General features: G+C 42.1%; 2 protein-coding genes across 4 annotated transcripts; both read left to right on the top strand.

The window, feature by feature from the left end:
• Positions 1–10,168: 10,168 nt before the first annotated feature.
• On the top strand, positions 10,169–12,343 carry LOC118358230 (beta-crystallin B2-like). The gene is made up of 6 exons (XM_035735808.2): positions 10,169–10,241; positions 10,609–10,697; positions 10,932–11,050; positions 11,457–11,589; positions 11,687–11,829; positions 12,001–12,343. Exons 2-6 carry the CDS (start codon positions 10,635–10,637, stop codon positions 12,176–12,178), a joined length of 636 nt encoding a protein of 211 aa, XP_035591701.1. The 5' UTR covers positions 10,169–10,241; positions 10,609–10,634; the 3' UTR covers positions 12,179–12,343.
• A 297-nt stretch (positions 12,344–12,640) lies between these two features.
• Positions 12,641–17,373, top strand: ctu1 (cytosolic thiouridylase subunit 1 homolog (S. pombe)). 3 transcript variants are annotated; one of them, XM_035735806.1, is made up of 4 exons: positions 12,641–12,726; positions 13,159–13,659; positions 14,014–14,552; positions 15,109–17,373. In XM_035735806.1, the coding sequence occupies exons 2-3, from the start codon at positions 13,164–13,166 to the stop codon at positions 14,547–14,549; spliced, it is 1,032 nt and encodes a 343-aa protein (XP_035591699.1). In that variant the 5' UTR covers positions 12,641–12,726; positions 13,159–13,163; the 3' UTR covers positions 14,550–14,552; positions 15,109–17,373. The 3 variants fall into 3 exon arrangements, with proteins under 3 accessions (XP_035591699.1, XP_035591697.1, XP_035591700.1); XM_035735804.1 differs by having other exon boundaries at positions 12,680–12,802; XM_035735807.2 differs by lacking the exon at positions 12,641–12,726 and adding an exon at positions 12,806–12,942.
• The last annotated feature ends 158 nt before the right edge of the window (positions 17,374–17,531 follow it).

Below are 17,531 nucleotides of genomic sequence, written 5' to 3'. Positions count from 1 at the left end.
CTGCTCAATAAAATAAAGGGAACACTTAAACAACACAATGTAACTCCAAGTCAATCACACTCATGTGAAATCAAACTGTCCACTTAGGAAGCAACACTGATTGACAATAAATTTCACATGCTGTTGTGCAAATGGAAAAGACAACAGGTGGAAATTAGAGGCAATTAGCAAGACACCCCCAATAAAGGAGTGGTTCTGCAGGTGGTGACCACAGACCACTTCTCAGTTCCTATGCTTCCTGGCTGATGTTTTGGTCACTTACAGCCCAACACCGTGCAGGACGTTTGGCGTTTGGCATTTGCCAGAGAACACCAAGAATGGCAAATTCGCCACTGGCGCCCTGTGCTCTTCACAGATGAAAGCAGGTTCACACTGAGCACATGTGACAGACGTGACAGAGTCTGGAGACGCCGTGGAGAACGTTCTGCTGCCTGCAACATCCTCCAGCATGACAGGTTTGGCGGTGGGTCAGTCATGGTGTGGCATTTCTTTGGGGGGCCGCACAGCCCTCCATGTGCTCGCCAGAGGTAGCCTGACTGCCATTAGGTACCGAGATGAGATCCTCAGACCCCTTGTGAGACCATATGCTGGTGCGGTTGGCCCTGGGTTCCTCCTAATGCAAGACAATGCTAGACCTCATGTGGCTGGAGTGTCAGCAGTACCTGCAAGAGGAAGGCATTGATGGTATGGACTGGCCCGCCCGTTCCCCAGACCTGAATCCAATTGAGCACATCTGGGACATCATGTCTCGCTCCATCCACCAACGCCACGTTGCACCACAGACTGTCCAGGAGTTGGTGGATGCTTTAGTCCAGGTCTGGGAGGAGATCCCTCAGGAGACCATCCGCCATCTCATCAGGAGCATGCCCAGGCTTTGTAGGGAGGTCATACAGGCACGTGGAGGCCACACACTACTGAGCCTCATTTTGACTTGTTTTAAGGACATTACATCAAAGTTGGATCAGCCTGTAGTGTGGTTTTCCACTTGAATTTTGAGTGTGACTCCAAATCCAGACCAGGTTAATAAATTTGATTTCCATTGATAATTTTTGTGTGATTTTGTTGTCAGCACATTCAACTATGTAAAGAAAAAAGTATTTAATAATAATATTTCATTCATTCAGATCTAGGATGTATTATTTTAGTGTTCCCTTTATTTTTTTGAGCAGTGTATAATTGGATCTGTTTTATTTTATTTTAAATCATAAACTGACGAAGAGTAGGCTTGTGCTTTTTGCCATGTTCTATAATAAAAGGTAGGCCTATGGCATACCTCTCATACCCCCTCAATTCAAGTCTTGGTTTTAACTTCACTGACATGGAAGGAGGTAGGCTATTTAAATCTATGGACAGAGGTCTACCTCTTATTTCTTAAATAGTACGAAATGGGCTCCAACACAAAGCTGTCTTATTTTTAGTAAAGTCTCATTAAAATGAAGATGGTTTAAATGTATTATGCCTTCTCAAATTTGTCTACTTTCAGCACCATGGACTGTCCATTTCCGATTGTGCCGCAGCTGCTGCTACAAGTTTCAGCACCACAATGTAAGTTCCTCGAATCTGGACAGTGGAGGCTCCTCAGAGGAGGAAGCGGAGGACCATCTTCCTCATAAAAGATGTGAAACATTAAAAAAGTTACCGTTTTTAGATAAAAGTATACTAAATATATTCACGTCACAAATAATTGATTAAAACATTTTTTTGCAATGAAGGTCTGAAGTAGCCTCAACAGCCATCTGTAGGGTGGCGCCATGGTGTAGCCGGAGGACAGCTAGTTTCCGACCTGGGTACATTGACTTCAATACAAAACCTAGGAGGCTCATGGTTCTCACTCCCTTTGATAGACTAACACAGTTATTATGACAACTTTTGGAGGACATCCTCCTACCTATCAGAGTTATTGCAGCATGAACTGACATGTTGTCCATCCAGTCAAAGGATCAGAGAATGAATCTAGTACTGAAAGCATAAGCTACAGCTAGCTAGCACTGCAGTGCATAACATGTGGTGAGTAGTTGACTCAAAGAAAGAGAAAGGCAATAATTTAACAGTTTTTAACAAATGTATTTATTTAAAAATGAAGGAGATGCAAGAGAGAGAGAGAGCTAGCTATATTTTGGTGTAATTTATTGCCACCGGGGCCCGCCGGTGTAACTGCTAAACTGCTTGCTGACTGTACACTGTACTGCATGATTGTAGCGGGTTTACTAACGCGTTAGTTCTAGCAACTATGTTGACTATGACATCATCATGACTATGACACATACCTAATATGGTGAAAGCAATGTAGGCTGTGTGTGGCGGTTAGCGGTTATGATATTAAGGTTTGGCTTGGAAAGTTATTTTAGCATGGTTATAGACAGCTAATGTGTCGTGCTCTGAAGTCCACACGTGAAGGGAAAAGGTGAGAGGAGGAGAGCGCGTAGATGCAAGAAGGAATTCTACAATGAGCAAAATGTTCATGCTGTTTGTATGTGGCTACTATGAAAGTGAACTGTGTTTGCGTGTGACCAGGGGTGTCTTCATTTCGCCGATTCTATTGAAAAATATTTCTTAAACGGAAGCAACTGTTGGACTAATGATTACACCCTAGATCAGCTTGGACGTTCTTAGACTACTTATCATATTTAAATGGTTATGAACAACATATCCACTGTCAATCAAACATGGGTATTGTCCTATCAAGGTCAAACACTTGACAGGGAGAGATGTATGCGCATTGGGTCTGAATAGAGGCCTCTATTCATAGAGGATAGACCAGCCCCTCAGTGGTGGGTCATTCTTCTCATTCTCTGTACCTGGCTCAGGTGAGGCCTGCATGAATGTGCTCTTTGCTCTCTGTGATGGAAGCAGAACTTGACACTGATACGGTGTAAAAAATAAACATTTATTTTGAGAGTATTGATGGTCATCATGGTGAAATGTTCAGGTTTCAATGAAATCCCATAATAGTTTTTTTCTGTTTGAAATGTGCTATGGTAGAGTAGATGACTGTCTTGGCTGTCTTGATCCATATAACAGCTAAGGTGTAACATTGCTATTTTAGAGTACTGCACACAGTGACAATCTTGATGGAGGGTCAGGGGCCAAGAAGACACCTGGGAGGAAATGGTCCCACCATCTTTGCACTACAACTCCTGATAATAAATGCAACCGCTTGGGACTGCCACCATGAACGTGTGTATTACACTGTTGTCCAACGTAATAAAAGAGAATCTATTCAAATTGGTACTTGCAAATTGCGATGTAGCCCATGTAAACAGTCTATGCACATGTTCTAATTACAGTACCAGGAGTCGACTGTATACGTAGGAGCAGCCAATCGCCGGCTCTTACATCTAGTGCATAATTCGGACAAAATGTCCAGTATATTGGATGTGTGCAAACTCTTCTCCTCCGTCAAATACCTTCCACTGAAAAGTATGAAGTTGTCTTTTGAAAGTTGTCTGAGTGATGTGTTTTGGTGTTGCCTCTGATCACTCTACATAATGTCAGGAAGTACTGTAAGTGGCTGATGAAACTAGCTCAAGATGAAAATGATCAGACAGTGTATTCCAGGTGAAGACAGAAACAGGGCTATGGTTCAGGTAGGTGTCAATGTCAAGGATCTCCATCTCGGATTCAGCCCATACAGGCCTAGGGTTGTGTAAATACCTTTGAGTGCAAATATATTTACTATTCAATAAACTACATTTCAACCACATATCTCATTTTGCTCTATTAATTTCCCCATTCCAACATGTGCATGTTGACACAACCACACAATCCGTACCTTAAGCCAAGTTTATTCAGTGCAATGCATTTGATTCAATTCACAGCACCGTACAATTTCCATCTGTGCACTCAGCCTGGTCTCATACACTAGTAACATAGTAACATAGTAAATGTAAATCAGGGATTTTCAAATTAGTATGATATGTTACATCTGGTATGGTTACATAAGAGTAATACAGATTGTTACTTAAGGCAAAGACCTGAATCTCATCACAGACTATTTTAGTTTTTTAGCAACTTTTGAACTACTTACTACTTTTAGCTACTTTGCAACTACTTAGCATGTTAGCTAACACTTCCCATAACCCTAACCGTAACCATTTTAGCTAACCCTTCCCCTAACCCTAACCTTTTAACCTAATGCCTAAACTTAACCAACAATCCCTAGCCTAGCTAACGTTAGCCATCTAGCCAGAATTCGTAACATATCATACGTTTTAAAATGGGTAACGATTGTACATTTAGCAAATTAGTAACATATTGTACATTTTACAAATTCATAACATATCATAAAAAATGGGTGATGGACATCCACAAATTAATACATACCATGCGAAACGTAACATATCATACTAAATGGAGTGACTCCGATTTACCTGCAGAATAATACGAAATGCTCTGAGACCAGGTTGCAGCACTAGGTCTACCTCTGATTTCTCCAACCATGGGCCTACCACTGGTTCCGGTTTACCACTGTCACATTCATTACCTCCAACCAACTACAAATACTCTACCAACAATATTAACTTCTACCAATTGACAATAATATCTACATGCAATTTCCTCCAGTCACTGCATTCAACCAGTGAAACACTAAACCCTCTTGTTGACAGCTCACATTGGTGTGCAACTCTGCTCTTCTCTTCTGCCAACTGGAGAAAGCTGGCTTGTCAAGTCAACATTTTTGTCAGCTTGTTACAGATGACCCCTGGAATTGAAAGCTTCCATCTTTGGTAATAAAAGGAAAACTGTTAAATGATGCATTGCTTGCACTTAGAGTAAATGATGGTCATGCGCCATCACAATCCATCGCAACCTTTGCTCTCTCTGTACCACTACTCTCTCCTCTTCTATCCTATCATCTCTCCCTTCTGCTCAATCCTTCTGTCTACTGACGCCTCGAACATATTCTTCTCCTTTTCCGCATCATTTTACTTTAACATAGGTTGTTTTGACAGATTTTCTTGTGTTGTTACATGTATATTCTACACACATTTTACATACATGGCACTTTTATTTATTGTATTGTGTACAGTAGTTAAATAACAAGAAGAAAGTAATTTGATATTTTGATATACAGTTGAAGTTGGAAGTTTACATACACTTAGGTTGGAGTCATGAAAACTTGTTTTTTAACCAATCAACAAATTTCTTGTGAAACTATAGTTTTGGCAAGTCGGTTAGGACATCTACTTTTTGCATGACACGAGTCATTTTTCCAACAATTGTTTACAGACAGATTACTTCACTTATAATTCACTGTATCACAATTCCAGTGGGTCAGAAGTTTACATACACTAAGTTGACTGTGCCTTTAAACAGCTTGGAAAATTCCAGAAAATTATGTCCTGGCTTTAGAAGCTTCTGATAGGATAATTGACATAATTTGAGTCAATTGGAGGAGTACCTGTGGATGTATTTCAAGGCCTACCTTCAAACTCAGTGCCTCTTTGCTTGACACCATGGGAAAATCAAAATAAATCAGCCAAGACCTCAGAAAAAAATAATTGTAGACCTCCACAAGTCTGGTTCATCATTGGGAGCAATTTCCAAACGGCTGAAGGAACCACGTTCATCTGTACAAACAATAGTATGCAAGTATAAACACCATGGGACCACGCAGCTGTCATACCGCTCAGGAAGGAGACGCGTTCTGTCTCCTAGTGATGAGCGTACTTTGGTGAGAAAAGTACAAATCAATCCTAGAACAACAGCAAAGGACTTTGTGAAGATGCTGGAGGAAACAGGTACAAAAGTATCTATATCTACTGTAAAACGAGTCCTATATTGACTTAACCTGAAAGGCCGCTCAGCAAGGAAGAAGCCACTGCTCCAAAACCGCCATAAAAAAGCCAGACTACAGTTTGCAACTGCACATGGGGACAAAGATTATACTATTTGGAGAAACAAAACAAAAATAGAACTGCTTGGCCATAATGACCATCGTTATGTTTGGAGGGAAAAGGGGGAGGCTTGCAAGCCAAAGAACACCATCCCAACCGTGAAGCACAGGGGTGGCAGCATCATGTTGTGGGGGTGCTTTGCTGCAGGAGGGACTGGTGCACTTCACAAAATATATGGCATCATGAGGGAGGAAAATGATGTGGATATATTGAAGCAATATCTCAAGACATCAGTCTTGGTTGCAAATGGGTCTTCCAAATGGACAATGACCCCAAGCATACTTCCAAAGTTGTGGCAAAATGGCTTAAGGACAACAAAGTCAAGGTATTGGCGTGACCATCACAAAGCCCTGACCTCAATCCTATAGAAGATCCCTATAGAAGATCCTGAAAAGGTGTGTGCAAGCAAGGAGGCCTACAAACCTGACTCCGTTACATCAGCTCTGTCAGGAGGAATGGGCCAAAATTCACCCAACTTATTGTGGAAGGCTACCCTAAACGTTTGACCCAAGTTAAACAATTTAAAGGGCAATGCTACCAAATACTAATTGAGTGTATGTAAACTTCTGACCCACGGGGAATGTGATGAAAGAAATAAAAGCTGAAATAAATCATTCTCTCTATTATTCTGACATTTCACATTCTTAAAATAAAGTGGTGATCCTAACTGACCTAAGAAGTTTTACTTGGATCAAATGTCAGGAATTGTGAAAAACTGAGTTTAAATGTATTTGGCTAAGGTGTATGTAAACGTCAGACTTCAACTGTACATTACATCTAGATAGTACCTATACATCGTGTTTTCAGTCATAACTTTTATAGATCATGAGCTTTTAAACCCATCCCTCAGCTACTCTCAGTCCATCCCACCTATCTTCAAAAACTACTCTCATATGATTGCCATGAGCCATATATTTTTCAACTGTGCTGTGATGTTTCACAAATTCTGAAGCTGTCTAATTGCATACTATCTACAGATTGTAAGTTAAAGATAAATATTTTTACTAAAAATATTATTATATTGTTGATTGATTGACTATGGTTTTCCAAATCTCCCAATAGTGCTATTTGTAAGGTTAATTTTAGATCATTGTTGTGATTTGTTAAAGCCATTCCTGAACATGTGACCAGAAACAAGCTACATAGAAGCAATAGCAAAACAAGTGATCTAATGTTTCTGTCTCTTCAAAGCTGACATGGTTGTATGCCCCATATACATAACATTATGTTTGTGACAAGAATTTTGTATAATAATTTAAATAGAAAAACTCTTAAGTTTTGAATCAAGCGTTGTTTTGCATATCAGTTTATAAACCATGTACCACGGAATCGGCGCATCGGAAAATCTCTTCCCAACTATTTTGCGCCGCGGTCAACATCTTGGTCCTCAAGTAAAACTGATATTTGTATTTATTTAGTCAATGTTGGTCTTTAATAAACAAACCGGTTTCCTATCTGTCTTTTCTGGAAGATGAAACTGGAATTGCAGCCAGTTTTTATGGCATGTTTAAGAAAGGGGAATATTTTGAAAAAGGGGTGAGAGGTTGTAATCTGGATAAAAGGAAATAGGCCATTTCTGAAGGGATGAAATATATGTACTAATCTCCTCGAGAACCAATTCAAGTTTAATTGTAATTTTTGTATGATTTATGCTTTTCGTGATAGGTTTAATGCTTCAACATTTATGAAATTTAGCCCCCGAAGTCATATTAATAATATAAATAAGCATGTTTTATTTTGTCTGTCTTGCCTTCCAAATAAAGTGAAAGACAAATCGTTCAGCGTAGACAGGGCCATAAGTAAATAGGTCAACTGGGATGGATATGATTAAATAATTAATCAGGTTGAATTTTCCACAAATAGACAGGTAATTTACCCGTTCATGGTAGCAAGATCGTATCTATTTTTGCAAATTTCTGTTTGAGTAAATTCCTTTATTTCTTTCGGACTATGTCCACTTCACTGTAAAACCATTTTATTGGTCAAATACACGGTAGGTTGGCAGCGCAGGTCCTAATCCAGACACTTGTCATCTCTGGTTAAGGCTACTGCAACTCTCTGTTGGCTGCGCTCCCTGCTTGTGCCATCAAACCCCTGCAATTTATCCAGAACGCCGCAGCCCACCTGGTGTTCCAATGTTTTCCAATGTCACCCAGCTTCTCTGCACACCCCTCTGGCTTCCAGTCGACGCTCGCATCCACTACAAGACCATGGTACTTGCCTACAGAGCAGCAAGGGGCACCTCCCTTACCTTCAGGCTATGCTCAAACCCTACACCCAAACCTGAACACTTCATCCTTCCAGCTCTGGCCTACTAACATTGACTTTGCTGATAAGTACTTTTGAGGGAAAATGTATACTGAGCAAAAATATAAACTCAACATGTAAAGTGTTGGTCCCTTGTGTCATGAGCTGAAATAAAAGATCCCAGAAATGTTAAATATGCTAATTGGTTTACATCCATGTTAGTGAGCATTTCTCATTTACCATGATAATCCATCCACCTGACATGTGTGGCATATCAACAAGCTGATTAAACAGCATGATCATTACACAGGTGTACCTTGTGCTGTGGCCAATAAAATGCCCCTGAGGTTTGAGGGAGCATGCAACTGGCATGCTGAATGCCATTTCTCTACCATAAGCCACCTCCATCGTCGTTTTAGAGAATTTGGCAGTATGTCCAACCGGCCTCACAACTGCAGACATGTGTAACCACACCAGCCCAATAGCTCCACACACAGTTTCTTCACCTATGGGATGGTCTGAGGCGAGCCTCCCAGACAGCTGATGAAACTGTGGGTCTACACAACCGAAGAATTTCTGCCCAAACTCTCAGAAACCATCTCAGGGAAGCTCATCTGGCTGCTCCTCGTCCTCACCAGGTTCTTGACCTGACTGCAGTTTGGCATCGTAACCAACTTTAGTGGGCAAATGCTCACCTTCAATGGCCACCGGCATGCTGAAGAACTGTGCTCTTCATGGATGAATCCCGGTTTCAACTGTATTGGGCAGATGGCAAACATCTTGTATAACATCATGTTGGTAAGAGGTTTGCTGATGTCATTGTTGTGAACAGAGTGCCCCATGGTGGCGGTGGGGTTTTGGTATGGGCAGGCATAAGCTACAGGCAACGAACACACAACTGCATTTTCTCAATGGCAATTTGAATACACAGAGAAACCATGACGAGATCATGAGGCCCATTGTTGTGCCATTCATTCGCCACCATCACCTCATGTTTCAGAATGATAATGAATGGCCCCATGTCGCAAGGATCTGTACACAATTCCTGGAAGCTGAAATTGTTCCAGTTCTTCCATCCTCTGCATACGCACCCGACATGTCACCCATTGAGCATGTTTTGGATGCTCTGGATTGACGTGTACAACAGCGTGCTCCAGTTACTGACAATATTCAGCAACTTCGCACAGCCATTGAAGAGGAGTGGGACAACATTCCACAGGCCACAATCAACAGCCTGATCAACTCTATGCGAAGGAGATGTGTCGGGCTGCATGAGGCAAATGGTGGTCACACCAGATACTGTCTGGTTTTCTAATCCACGCCCCTACCTTTTTTTAAGGTATCTGTGACCAACAGATGCATATCTGTATTCCCAGTCATTTGAAATCCATAGTTTAGGGCCTAATGAATATATTTCAATTGACTGATTTCCTTATATTAACTTTAACTCTAATTGTTTTAATGTTGCGTTTATATTTTTGTTCAGCATACTTGCTAGGACTGTGATAGGTGGTTGTCTCTCCAAGCTATTTTAAGATTAAAAATGCACTAATTGTAAGTAACTCTGGAAAGAGCATCTGCTAAATGACTCAAATGTAAATGTATAAAGTAAACTATCTCCACTAGAAATGATTGCCAATAACGACCCAATGACTGTTTACTATGTTAACCATTATTCCTATGTAAGAGTTAACTGAAATACTAGGTTTTGTGAGTTAAATCAGTCCCTTTCTATCAATTTGGCACTCTCCCTTCTCTATCTCATTCTCTTACTCTCTCCCTCTCTGGTGGTCCAGGCAAACAGGCAGCTCTCATTGTAAGTGTGGGACTCTTGGCACTGGTTGTGCTGAATCATGTGGATATCGAACAATGACCGGCTGGACAAAATTGACAACTAATGAAATAACTTTGAGGGGGAGTGAGAAGGGGGGCCAGGTAGAGCGGTGACCCCACAGTCCCGTGTGCTCGGCCTATTGCAGGCTGATCAGGAGGGTGGCTTGGATTCAGAGGAGTGTTGGCAGAGTTTCCACCCCTGAGCGCGCCGTATATATTGAGCTCGGCATGCCATCACAAACACACTGGCACAGACACGTACTGGTAAGAGATTCACATCCATCGCTCTCCACATTATTTATTTTTAAAATAATTTTGATCCAACTTTGTCTAGATTTTTTAAACAAACAGGTTAGTTTATTATTTTATGTTGGGATAACATCATTATTTGTCATTATACATAAAACTATTTAACTTACAAACAAATAAATTAACATGAGGACTGTTTCCATTTCACTGTTTTTTTTGGACTATATTTTGGAAGGGGACTTTTTTTTTTTACATACATGAGAGAACCAGCTTCATGCAGAATTTAAATGCAGATTTTCTGGCACTATTATTTAATGTTTTTGCTACTATCCTATCAAACTGCAAACTACTGGACCCTAAAAATATGTTATTCTCTGTACAGTTTCATCATAACCCATCCGGTTCACTATGGCCACAGACCACCAGAAACCTGCATCCAAGCAGCAGCAGCCAGGCACTAGTGCTTTCAAGGTGAGGGGGAGAGCGGGAGGCAGAGGAAGGGCAGGGCAGAGGAGGGCAGGAAAGAAGGATGGGTAATGGTGGGGCAGGGCATGATAGATCAGGGACAATGACACACTGCAAGATTTTTCAAAGCAAAAGTTACACAGTACTCAACATAATTTCCCGATAAAACTTGAGATGCCGACAGGCCGAGCATTGCAAGGAGACCTAAACATACATTTTGTCTCTCCCTGTCTTCCACAGTTGACCATCTATGAACAGGAGAACTTCCAGGGGCCTTGCCATGAGCTGACTGGTCCCTGTAACAACCTCCAGGAAGCAGGCGTGGAGAAAGTGGGCTCCATACTGGTGCTGTGTGGACCGTAAGTGTGGCTCAGAGATAGTATGATAGAGAGAGGGAAAGAGAGAGAGGAAGTATGAGGATCAAGATGTTGACCGCGGCGCAAAAAAAACAGAATGATAGACGGTCGCAAACAAAGCGGGTTAGGTAAAGGTGTGTGATTGTCTGTGTGTGTGGTGGGAGTGGGTAAATATGGTGTGATTATCAAACAATAGAAAAAGAAATGGGATTGGTGATTGGACAAATTAAAATGGTTCTGTACAGGAAAACAAACACTTCCAAACCATTCCATAACACAAATATAGTCACTTGCATTGTGCACAAGGCACAGTATGTTCATTCACCTTTAATCTTGTTTTTGTCATCCTTCACTTTCCCCCTCCATCACCTTGTGCCCTCCTCGCCTTTACTTGTCTATGCTTTCTCAGATGGGTGGGATACGAGCAGGCTAACTGTAAGGGGGAGCAGTATGTGTTTGAGAAGGGGGAGTATCCTCGCTGGGATTCCTGGACCAACAGCAGACGTAGCGACAACATCTTTGCATTCCGCCCCATTAAAGTGGTAACACAGCACCCCCTTCGCTACTACAACACAAATCAGCCATTTTGTAGATTCTCTGTGACTGTTTCTTATAGTGTGTTTTCTATTCTCCTCATAGGACAGCCAGGAGCACAAGATTGTCCTTTATGAAAACCCCAGTTTTGCGGGGAAGAAGATCGAGATCATAGATGATGATGTCCCCAGCTTCCACGCACACGGATATCAAGAGAAGGTCTCCTCTGTCAGAGTTCAGAGTGGCACGTGAGTCTATCCGCCAACAGCAGTTATATCTGCCCCAAATTTACTATACTGCTATTTTCTCCTAATTGCATGTATTGATCTTATCTCCACGGCTTTCTTCTCTAAATACTTTTCTAATTTTTGTTTCTCTCCCATTCCATGACTCTCACGCCTCTGTTGGTTGTGTACCAGTTGGGTGGGGTACCAGTATCCTGGCTACAGAGGCTATCAGTACCTGTTTGAAAAGGGTGAATACAAGGACAGTGCTGAGTTTGGTGCCCAGTTCCCTCAGATCCAGTCTGTCAGGCGCATTCGAGACATGCAGTGGCACCAGAGGGGAGCTTTTCACCCTGCCGCCGGCGCCAACTAAGCTTAAATGACTCTTTCCTGCACCAAGCCCTGACCCCTGCAACCCTGCTCCTTCACACACTTCTCCCCCCTCACCTACTCAAAATTGCATTTGATGCCTATTGCCATTGTTTCCGTAGCACCATCCTTTAAAACAAACTAATAAATCCTCGTTGCTTCCATTTCATGTGGTCGTGTGACTCAACTTTGTTCTCCTGTATTGTTTATCTGAACAGAAAGTGTACCTTTCAATTACTGAGCCACAACAGCATATATTGCTTTCCAGACCAAAATATGTAGGTGGGAGAGTGATTGGAGGATGAATAATTGCAATGGTATCAAATTTAAAACTGAATATGTGACTTGGTCCAATTTCATAGGAGCTCCTTAAAAGTTAATAGATACAGATAATATCGAACCTCATCATTATATGAAACAAAATGCTATTGAGGAATCCAGCAACTGGAGGACAGAGTGTATCATTATAATAGTATGCTGTGATTGGTTACCCGCCAAGCATTGACATCATTTCCTGTAATGAAAATACCGGAAAAGAAAGAATAACATGAGGTAGCGTCGGTAAAATACTATTAGCAACAAGTTTAGACATATTACACAGAGCTACGATCACTGTTAGATAGTCTGGGTGAGACTTTACATACTTTCAATTGGAGTTTGGTAACGCATTTCGATACTTTTAGAACCGTTTAAGTAACTGCTATCTAGCTAGCATATTTAGCTAACTTTCAAGCTGACTTTACTGTATCTATCAAGCCGCTCATCAAAGTAGGTGATACTAGCTAGATAACTAACCGAACGGGCATATTATTGCTTGCTAGATAACTGTTATTTGCACAGGTTGTCCAGTATTCTGCAGAACACTTAGCTATCTAGTAGTCGGTTGACATCCTATAACTCGTATAACACAGATAAACACTTCAACCTTGTAAGGGGTCATTTATGCTATTGCCTTCAAATAGCAAACTCTCCTGTCATCCACAGTTAAGATGCCAGTCCTCTGTAGCAGTTGTGCTGAGAAGCGTGCAGTGCTGAAACGTCCAAAGACGGCCCATTCCCTGTGCAAGGAATGCTTCTTCTGGGCCTTTGAGGAGGAGGTGCATCAGACAATAGTCTCAGCGCAGCTCTTCAAACATGGAGAAACTGTGGGCATTGGTGCCTCGGGTGGGAAGGACTCCACTGTGCTTGCACATGTCATGAAAGTCCTAAATGAGCGCTATAACTACGGCCTGAAACTACTGCTACTGTCAGTGGATGAGGGCATCACAGGTTACCGTGACGACTCCTTGGAGACAGTGAAGAGGAACCAGCAGCAGTATGAGCTGCCTCTGAAGATTGTATCCTATGAGGAGCTGTATGGTTGGACCATGGATGCCATAGTGAAGCAGGTTGGACTGAAGAACAATTGCACTTTCTGTGGAGTGTTCAGAAGGCAGGCGCTGGACAGGGGAGCCATGATGCTGAAGGTTGATAAGATATGTACAGGTAATATATAACAAGCTTATTTTATCTCTTATTTTAGATGAAGGTGGACTTTTTAAAATAGTCCCTCCAGAGTTTTGCGGTTCTTCCATCAGCGCAACTAGAAAAAAGGGGCTCTCAATTTTAACAATTTTATACTTTTACAGCACAAATGGTTTGATCAAGCAACAAGTCAACTTTGTCAGTGCATTTGTGACAAATTAGATCAAACTAGCACAAATTGCCATGCAAAATGTAATCATTGCCTCGGAAAAATCAATTATTTTGGCCTGCAACTATCACAAAAAAATCTCTGTCAAATCCTGGCGGGACTGATTTTAAAATGCTGTTCCTGTGTGTGTCTGATTCTGTTCTCAGGTCACAACGCTGACGATGTGGCAGAGACAGTTCTGATGAACGTCCTCCGAGGAGACATCGCCCGTCTGCGTCGCTGCACTGCTATAAGCACAGCGAGCGAGGGCGAAGGGGTGGTGCCACGCTGCAAGCCCCTCAAATATGCTTACGAGAAGGAGATTGTCCTCTACGCCTACTTCAAGAAGCTGGACTACTTCTCCACAGAGTGCATCTACTCCCCCAATGCTTACAGAGGCCACGCCCGCACCTTCCTGAAAGACCTGGAGGCTGTGCGGCCCAGCGCCATCATGGACGTCATCCACTCTGGCGAGAACCTGTCAGTGAGGGAGGGCGTGAAGATGCCCGTTCAGGGGACCTGCGGCCGCTGTGGCTACATCTCCAGCCAGGCGCTGTGTAAGTCCTGTGTGCTGCTGGAGGGCCTGAACCGCGGCCTGCCCAGACTAGGAATCGGAAAGCACCACCGTCTCCACGAGAAGATCCTCTCACAGCAGCCTCTGACCCAGGAAGAGGAGAGGAAGCTCAAGGCTGTGGACTTCTGAGAGGTGAATAGGCAGAACGTCTCAGTATCACCACCATTGTTTCTGTTAAGTGACACTTTGAAATGAGTGACCCAAGATGACACAACCAGATGTTGAGTTGTTTTAAAGGTTCAGCTTGGAATTGAAGTAGGGATGTTACGTTGCCTCTAATGAAAGAGTGACCAGCATTTTCCCTTGTCAGCCACTCAAATCAAAGTTATTGGTCGTGTACACAGATATCCACACCTTGCTATTGGATTTCAACATTGCAGAACCCATTTTCTTTTTGGTAACTTAAGTTTGCAATTGTAATTTAGAAAATAAAGACACATGGCATAGACAAAATTATTGGCACCCTGGTGCTAGTACTTGGTTTCACTGCCCTAGGCCCAGATAGCTACAATAAGCATTGTTGGCAGTTATCAATGAGCTTGCTGCACCTTCCTACTGGCAAATTTGGCCCACTCTTCAGCAGCAAACTGCTCTAATTCTTCAATGTTTGAGGGGTTCCCTCCACCAACTGTTGTTTTCAGCTCTCGCCATAGGTTATGTATGTGATTCAGATCTTTTCTTTTCACAGGCCACTCCAGGCCCGGTCTCCTGACAGCGATGGAACTTACGAGTGTATTAACGATGCATCTTTCCGACAACGGCTGAAGATGTAACATGAGTTTCCCAAAACACCACACAGAGAGAACGCTCACTAAGTGCGTCGTTGCGGCATGTGACGATACTGATAGAATCAAAAGAAAGGTAACACTGCTCTCGGATCAGAATTCTCCATTCAAATCTGACCTTAACATTCAAATTATTCCACAATACTGACAACGGATCAGCTCTTAGAGATATTATCACCTAAGGCTACAAATATTGAGGCGGCTTATTCTAATGCTCACCCTATAATAATGCATTAAATCAGGATTTGGCACTACATTAAATATATTGAGGAAAAAATGAGACAGTGTACAAATAGCAAAATAGAAGTAATTGAACATGAAATATATTTCAATATAATTGAAAGAGGCCTATAGCCTACTGAATTTCTATTTGAATGCAGTCATCTCAGTTGGAATGTGAAGCATCTTTGTATACGTTGATTGTTTGTATCAATTGCAAAGACATTGGCAACTTTGTATTTGTATTCAACGTTGTTCTGAAGTTATCGGTGGTTACAGAGAGATGGATAAACCATGTGATTCAAGTTTCAGCAGAGATCCTCTGTATAACGGGAGGGCAAAAAAGCGTCTAACGACAAACTTAGCGGTCCTGCGAGTGGTCTGAGGCAGGCATTAGATTACAAGTGTTTTAAATGCAACGTTAATAACGATGGTTTTGGGAAACGGCTCAGAGATTTTAACGATGCTCCTATGAAGGTTCTAGCTATGAACTCAGCCTTAAGATGCTTTTGGGAACCGGGCCCTGAGCAGTCCAGCAACTCTCCTTGAACCATTCCTGGGTACTTTTGATGTGTGTTTGGGGTCGTTGTCCTTCTATAAGACCCACAACCTTTAACAGAAAGATTTTTTGTGGACACTGGATGATTATTGGACTCTAAAACACCTTGGTAATCTGCTGATTACATGATGTCTTGCACACATTCAAGGCCCCCAGTTTCCTAGGCAGCAAAGCAAACCCACAGTATTTTTCGAACCCCCCCAATTTTTGATTGAAGGGAAGGTGTTGTTTTCTTTGAATGCTTTTGTCATTGGTAAACATAGTAAGACACGACTGCTGGGAGACGAGAAAGCCTGGTGGAACTTCTCCAAACAAGGCAAAATCCTGGGGGAAATGTTATGTGGTGTTTTTACTGACAACTAAATCAAGCATTCAATGAAAAGAACTCAATCAAAGATGAGTGACGTCTGATGATTCTGTGGGGTTGCTTTGCTGCCTCAGGTACTGGGGGCCTTGAACGTGCAGGCATCATAAAATCAGCAGATTATCAAGTGTTTTGGAGTCCAATGTACAACCCAGCATCCAAAAGCTGTCTCTGCATTGAAGGTTGTGGGTCTTCCAGCAGGGCAATGACCCCAAACACACAACAAAAAGCACCCAGAAATGGTTGAAGAAAAGATGCTGGACTGTTCTGGAGTGGCCAGCGAAAGTCCAGATCTGAAATAGGGAATCATTTAAGAAAAGTCCAAGGATGCCAATGTATATTTGGCTGCAACTGTACATGATCTGTATAGAGAGTATATGAATAGAAAGGTGTGTACAGCAGTAGTTGTATATGATGAGCCATGACTAGAATGCATTGTGTAAACATTATTAAAGTGACCAGTGTTCAGTGACTATGTGCTTAGGGCTGCAGTCTTTAACGTGCAGGTTAGAGTACCGGGTGGTAGCCGGCTAGTGACAGTGTCTAACGTTCAGGGCAGGGTAACGGGCTGATGGCCTGGAGAAAGAAGCTGTTTTTCAGTCTCTCGGTCCCAGCTTTGATGCACCTGTACTGTCTCCATGTTCTAGAGCACGTGTCGAGCTCATTCTATGGAGGGCTGAGTGTCTGCTCCTCCCTTGTGCTTTATTGATGAATTAAGGTCACTAATTAGTAAGGAACTCCCTTCGCCTGGTTGTCTAGGTCTTAATTGAAACTTAACCTGCAGACACTCTGTCCTCTGTGGAATGAGTTTGAGACTGCTGTTCTAGGGGGTAGCGGTTGAGCAGGGTCTAAATGGTGAAGTGAGAATGATAAATGATTTCTTTCTTGCAATTTCTGGAATCCAAATGCAATTTACATTCAGCTATGTGGTCAGTGAGTCAGTGCATTATGAAACTTCTGTCAGCTGATGATTGAAATACAAGTGCATTTTGTATGGTAACTGTATATTAAAGCTATTCAACTTTTGCATGGCTTCTTCTGATTTTAGTGTCTGACACATTCTTCAAGAGTCTTTTTACACGTACTTGTTAGGATTACTTTTTTTCACAAATTGGAGGCGGGAAAACCCTACCTGAAGAAAATAAGTATGAAAATATGTGGAATTTACCTCCATACTGCCTTGT

The sequence above is a fragment of the Oncorhynchus keta genome, chromosome 25 (genome assembly GCF_023373465.1).
Source record: "Oncorhynchus keta strain PuntledgeMale-10-30-2019 chromosome 25, Oket_V2, whole genome shotgun sequence".
Lineage (NCBI taxonomy): Eukaryota > Metazoa > Chordata > Actinopteri > Salmoniformes > Salmonidae > Oncorhynchus > Oncorhynchus keta.
This window is presented reverse-complemented; position numbering and strand designations above follow the sequence as displayed.

What these genes read in the sequence shown, in the direction of transcription:
- LOC118358230 (XM_035735808.2), top strand. Translation starts at nt 10,635, where the DNA reads ATGGCCACAGACCACCAGAAACCTGCATCCAAGCAGCAGCAGCCAGGC. An exon ending in ATACTGGTGCTGTGTGGACC is followed by an intron (nt 11,051 to 11,456) that starts GTAAGTGTGGCT and finishes ATGCTTTCTCAG; the next exon opens with ATGGGTGGGATACGAGCAGG. An exon ending in CATTCCGCCCCATTAAAGTG is followed by an intron (nt 11,590 to 11,686) that starts GTAACACAGCAC and finishes TTCTCCTCATAG; the next exon opens with GACAGCCAGGAGCACAAGAT.
- ctu1 (XM_035735806.1), top strand. Translation starts at nt 13,164, where the DNA reads ATGCCAGTCCTCTGTAGCAGTTGTGCTGAGAAGCGTGCAGTGCTGAAA. An exon ending in GGTTGATAAGATATGTACAG is followed by an intron (nt 13,660 to 14,013) that starts GTAATATATAAC and finishes TTCTGTTCTCAG; the next exon opens with GTCACAACGCTGACGATGTG.